This window comes from Lissotriton vulgaris, chromosome 5 (genome assembly GCF_964263255.1).
Source record: "Lissotriton vulgaris chromosome 5, aLisVul1.2, whole genome shotgun sequence".
In the NCBI taxonomy this organism is placed as follows: domain Eukaryota; kingdom Metazoa; phylum Chordata; class Amphibia; order Caudata; family Salamandridae; genus Lissotriton; species Lissotriton vulgaris.
Genome location: NC_141693.1, coordinates 203306190 through 203312308, shown reverse-complemented (window position 1 = coordinate 203312308; position 6119 = coordinate 203306190). Strand labels below are relative to the sequence as shown.

Here is a 6119-nt window from a genome sequence, read left to right as displayed (position 1 = left end):
TAAATCGGCTGTTGTATCCCGGCGCCTCATTGAGTGATCAGGAGGCCAATAAGATTTTTCAATTTTTTTACCCTCAAACATGATTGGCCAAGATGAGCACAAGTCTAACAACTCCATTTGGTAAAAAAAAGTTCCAGGGTAAATGTAAAGCATGTTAATGTTTAACACAGAGTTGTCTGTGGTGACAACGTGAGGCGTTACCTAGCTGCCCCGCATAATAAAATCGATTAAACGCGATTATAATGAGCTTCTGCTTGGGGAGAGGATATGGCCTGATGCCAGAGCGTCGACAGACATGCCAACCCTCCCGATTCAGGCGTGAGACTACCGATTTGAAGGCTAGTCTCCCGCCTCCCGATTCTTCAAGCAAAAACCCGATTCCTCGGGAGTTTCAGCTGACAGGGCTTGTATAAAGTGCTAATTCTCCCAGCAAAGAGTGGATGAACAAGGGAATCGTCCTTTAAAGACCTGCGAAGTACTGGTGGTGGTGGGGGGGGATTTGATGTTTCAGCCCGGGCTTCCAGGGGGAGGGGTGGGGGGGTGCATGCACTGCCAACAGCCTGCCATTATGCTCCATGTTTCTGAAAGGTAAGAAAAAAATGTGTATTTGCATTTCAAATGTCCGATCCTGCAGCAGCCACTTCCAAAGCCCATGCATGCCAGTAACCCGATTCAAAGCCCCATTCTCCCGATTTTTAAAAAAAATCTCCCACTTTGCACTTCTGAAATGTTGGCATGTATGCGTCGACATTGAAGCTGGGGAACCAGGCTCGAGTCTCGGCATCGGCTCAGCATCCTTTGATTCTGGCCAAATCACTTAACCTCTCCGTGCCTACTAAAAATTAATGTGTCCTTCTGTAATGTGCCTGGTGCTCGTGTAAAGCGCTCCAGTACCTTCGGGTCGAGTTCGAGCTATATACATCTGCCCAAAATAGAGCAGACAAGAGGGAAACTCATTCTGCCTCAATCCAGCAGGTGACGTCCACGAGCTATCTATTACGCGTTCGAGTTTTGTGTTCTGAGCCTTCTGACGTGCCGTACGTGCATACAGGAACAAGGAAGGCGCGTGAGAAAGTGACCGACAGTTAGAGATAAGACCAGAGGGGTACAGAGCTAGAAGTTGGTCTCAAGAGAAATGACCGGCGGGGAGACGTGTCCTTGGCGTACAAGCTCGAGAGGTCCCTAGCCCTAGATTTTAAGTCTGTAGTTACACGCCTCTGGTTCTAAGATAATTGCAAACACAGGCGGAAGGCTCCAGATTCAGTCAGCTCCTAATCTTGAAGGGCAAACGCATAAGCCTAGCACCAAGGTCCCAGCGGATGAAATTGTAGACCTCTGAACCTGCAAGTGCATGCTTGCACAAGCAGGGAGTTTTTGTGCCAGCGCCCAGCTGTTAATCCTGCAAGCAGAGTACAGACCCTTAGCCTACAGAAATAGGTAGGAGTTCAGCTTCTGAGCTTTCCGGCAAAGAGGCCAGCACGGTAGCCTGACCGGAAAGGTGGCGTTTCTTAACCTGCAAACGCAGGCAAAAATCCTGTTCCCGAGCTGATAGACCTATGGTCCAGAGTTCACTTTATGAGACACAGGCAGACAGCCTAGCCCAATAGGCTGCAGAGAGAAGGTCCGTGTAACGAGCCAGCCCAGTAGAGTGCGCAATTTGATTTTGCAATGAAATCGGAACATAAAACCTGACCCGTAGACAGCAGATTCAGCATCTGAGACTTAAGGCATCGGATCTTAGCTTAGTGGCGGAACCATAACTAATGCTTCAAAGGATCTTATCTTTAGGCCTACCACGCATAAAAAGACCACTTTACTCCCGTCTGGTCCTGCGTCTTAGACTGTCTAATCTCAGTTTTAGAGGTGAGGTAAGGCCTTAGGAACTTACTGTGGGAACTGCTCATTGGAACTCAAGAGGATCCTGCTTCGGGCACTGCAATAAAAAATCTCTAATAAATGAACACAAGAAACTGCTTCTCTGGTAAAGCCTGGCAGTATTCCAAGAGGAGGTAGCAATTCAGTAATAGAAGCCATGTGTTCCATTATCCGGGGCACTTACTGCTCTTTCGCCGGACTGGGAAGACTCCGAAATCTCCAAAGAAGTACCAGCATCTCTACATTCATAGGCGAGTGTCAATGAGTGTTGTACTTTGTTTATTGCACAACTCCACTCTAGTAGCTCCACCACATGTCCTTGCCTCAGATTGACATGGATCCAGATATCCTTACGTAATCAGCTTGTTTCAATGGGTGCCCATGAGCAGACAGGCCTACTTATATTTTTGTGCTTTTTTCAAATCAAAATAGCCTATCCATGCCATTGACAGTGTGTTTAAATTAATTTACCAACAAATTGATTTGCAGCAATCAAAGTGTGTTTTCTTGGTGGCAGAATGCAGCAGGCTGGGAATCTTATGTTATTTTGAAGATTAACATAAAATTCTCAGTCAAAGAGCAACTTGTATGTTTATTGTAAACCAAAGAAGAAATTTCCCTAATCTAAATCTTTTGGGCTTTTATGTATTAGAAAGGTCAGTGTTCGGCAGTTTATGCTATTGTGGTATGTGCTGATGTAATAGTTTGAATAGATGGCAGGGAACACCCCAGCCTAGGATCTTTATGCTGGAGCTGAGCAAGCTGCTGGTGGATGGGGTCCCTGCAACCTCGATACTTAATAAATAATATACTTGTTCTACTTTTGGGAGACAGTGTACGTCTTTACATTGGCGACGAGGGTGGGATCTTCAGTCTCGAATGCGCTGATGTGCATAGCAATTTGTTTTTACAACTGTGATTGTAAATAAGGTACTTTTGGCTGTACTCATTCATTATTTTTGATGTTTTTTCCCATCCTTTTCTCTTATGTGAATAGTTGTACTTCTCTTGATATTTGACGTAATACTTTTTTTAGGGGTTATTTTTGTTTTACCTTCGTATGCAGAATGTTACTGCTCCTCCATTTTTCCTTCCTTTCCCAGGTGATCCAATATTATCTTGGTAGAAGTGGAAAAAAGTTTTTATACATTATGCCAGGCGTTGTGGAATCTCTCCAAGTGTGGAGAGAAAAATGCCAAAATTGATGCATTGTTTGGGAGTGGGAAGGCAAGAAGTATTCAAGCATTTTCCCGATTTGTCTACAGAGAAGGTTACTGGTCTTAATGAGTATACAATATGCATGAAAAAAACTGGATCGCCTTTATTTACCTAAATTAAGCACTGTGTTAGAGCGGAATCATTTTGGTAGATGTACGCAGCAGGTTAGAGAGGCTGTTGAAGATCATATTTCGGCTCTCAGAAAACTTGCTTCTTCTTTCAATTTTGGTCCCACACTAGATGAAAGGCTACAAGATCAGTTTGTATTTGGTTCTGTGTTGGACAATGCAAGGAAGGCATTATGGTTAAAACGTAATCCCACTTTTGAGGAGGTAGGGACTACTACAAAATCTTGTGAACATTCACAAGCTAATACATAATCGGAGAAGTGTGGAGGAAAGAAGAGATTTTGACCATATAGTCAGAACGAAAAGTACTATGGGGTCCAGGGGGAAACAAGTTGAGGATAACCGGTAAAAGTTGAATTTTACTAAGAAAGGTCAGATTAAATGTTTCAGGTGTGGTAATGGGGGTCATTTTGCCAATTTTAAAGATTGCCCAGGATGGAAAGCATTGTGCAAAATCTGTGGTAGAAAAGGGCATTTCACTTCGTACTGTAGATCTGAAAAGAAAAAGTCAAAGAATGTGAGTGAAGTGCCTTGTGATTCTGATGATGGTTTGGATGAGTTTGTCTTACAAGTTGTGCATCAGAAAAATGATGGGCTGTTGGAAATTGTAAAAATCAATTAGCCTCCAGTTTAGATGTTTAAACACACTGCACCAGAGCACACTAGATCACTATATCTATAATCCAATAGAAACTTTTTCAAATAGCAAAAACTGTGGGAAGAACTCGCTCGTAGTGTGTTTTCAATAAATCCTTGGTCCAATGTCCTAAAAATCAGGCTTCAATAAGTACTTCAACCACACTCCCAAATCAGGTCTTGTAACTTATATTTCCAGAATGAACGAAGACACAGCAGCAGCCGACGCGCGTTTTGCCCGCAGGGCTTTTTCAAGGCTTCAAGACAAATGTCCTATTAGTAATTGTAGTAGTTGCTGCCGAACAGAATTCCATACATTGAAGATGAATGTTCAATTTCCTATAACGAAGCAGGCGGTATTGAATCGATAATGGTGTCTCAAAGCATTCGATTCGTTCAGTACGGAATCGGTTAGAAGAAACGAGCCTGCCAGAATACAGGTTTTCGGACTTAACAAGGTCCATTCAGCACTATTTCATGACAAAATCAGCATAGAGACCAATCTTATAGAGTGCAAACAGGAGCGGTGATGGGGGCAGCCTTGGTGGGTGCCCCTGGCTTTTGTTAATTACTCGGAGACTAAGCCATTTTACTTTCACCCGAGCAGTAGTGTTGGGGTACCTGCTCCATATCCATTTTAGGAAACCAGGTCCTAGCCCTTTCCCCATCATGACCCGTCAGAAGAATGGCCAGTGTACCTGATCATAAGCCTTTCGGCATCAATGGAGAGTAATAGTGTCGGGTCGTGAGACAGCGCCGCTTTATCCATGACACAGAGAAGGCGCTGAGTGTTATCACTGCATCGTCTCTCAGGGATGAAGCTGGCCTTGTCCAGATCAACCAGTCTTTGCATGCATGGGTTTAGGCAGCCTGCCAGCAAAGAGTTTGGTGTCAATGTTCAATAGTGAGATGGGGCTGTAGGAGAAGGAGAGTGTGGGGGGCCTACCGGGGCTTGGGTATGACAGTGATCATAGCTTACCTCATCGTGGCGAGTATGCCAGACTCACTGAATGAGTTGTGAAGGCGCGCGAGGATGGGCACGAGTTGGGGGTCCGAATAAGCCCGGGTGAAACCATCAGTGCCCAGAGCTTTGCCAGGCTGCAGCCTTGATATAGCAACGAGCGCTTCATCAAGCGGGTTCGATCTATCCAGAGAGTTCTTGTGAACAAGGTTGAAGTCTCCTCCCATCACCATGTCCACATCTTGGGTGGCAGCTACTAGGGCATTGAACAGAAAGTGTTACTGATACCTGTTGAGAGCATACAGCGTGGCAAGGGGGAAGGTGCTCACCATGACTCGCATGAGTCTTCCTGGGACCTTTACTTGGGCTTGCGTTATATGGCCTTGGAATGTGGAGGCTAATAATACTGCGACTCCTGCTTTCTTACTGGAACCCGAAGAGAAGTACTGCCTATCGAACCAGTGGGATCACAATCTCTTTTTGTAAGAGGTGAGTCTCTTGTAGGAGAACAATATTGCAGTTGGAATCTTTTAAGAGGGATAGCACAGGCAGGGACTTCGCAGGGGCATTCAGGTCTGGCACGTTGAGACTCAGTATCTAGACCATGTAAGAAGAGATATGGCTGTTTTGTGCAATGGGCGCTTGGGAGGGTCTCCACCAATGGTGCATGGTAGTAATATGTATACATTCCCATGTCTTGAGTGCAGCTGAGTGAATAAATAAGGAGAAGGGGGAAATGACCGCTTCCACCCTGGGAGACCTAATTGAGTCAAGAGTATGGGTCATGGCGTCAGCGTGGGATGGTAGTTACCCCTAACAGACTGGCTCCTTCATAACTGGTATATGAGGAGAATAAATATGTCAATGGTCTTCATCTGTGAAGAGGCTCATCTTAAGCTCTAGGTCCAGACAATCTGCTCCATGAGTGCCCCCGGGGTGGCAACATTCTGAGGCCTGTGATTATTATTCTGAATTTTGATCCTTGGTTAGTGTTGTTACTTAGATCTTGCTGGAGGAGCGCTGTGCGTTCCCGCCGGCTCTCACCATAAGGCGTTTTGAGGATCCCCTCCTTGTCCTGGCACAGCTTTTCTTGCTAGGGGGCTTGTGTTGTGTAAGGCACTGGGTGGAGTTTCCGAGTTCCACTTGTGGATACATAGGCCCAAAACTGCTGTTGCCTCCTCCACTGTGCAAATGACCCAAGTTTCTCTGTTCCAGACAAATATCAGGTGGAAGGGGTCTCTCCCTTGCATTTGATCCCTTAGTTACATAGGAAGGTAGTCGCTTCTTTGAGGGTGCAGGGG

At 45.3% G+C, this 6119-nt stretch overlaps 1 protein-coding gene across 1 annotated transcript in view; it reads left to right on the top strand.

Moving 5' to 3' along the window:
* Nucleotides 1-1055: 1055 nt before the first annotated feature.
* The window catches only part of COQ4 (coenzyme Q4), a 116405-nt gene continuing 111341 nt past the window's right edge, over nucleotides 1056-6119 (top strand). The window contains exon 1 of the mRNA XM_086921167.1: nucleotides 1056-2126. Within this exon, the coding sequence (XP_086777293.1) occupies nucleotides 2033-2126 (94 nt within the window). The 5' untranslated portion in view covers nucleotides 1056-2032. The remainder of the gene's footprint in view (nucleotides 2127-6119) is intronic.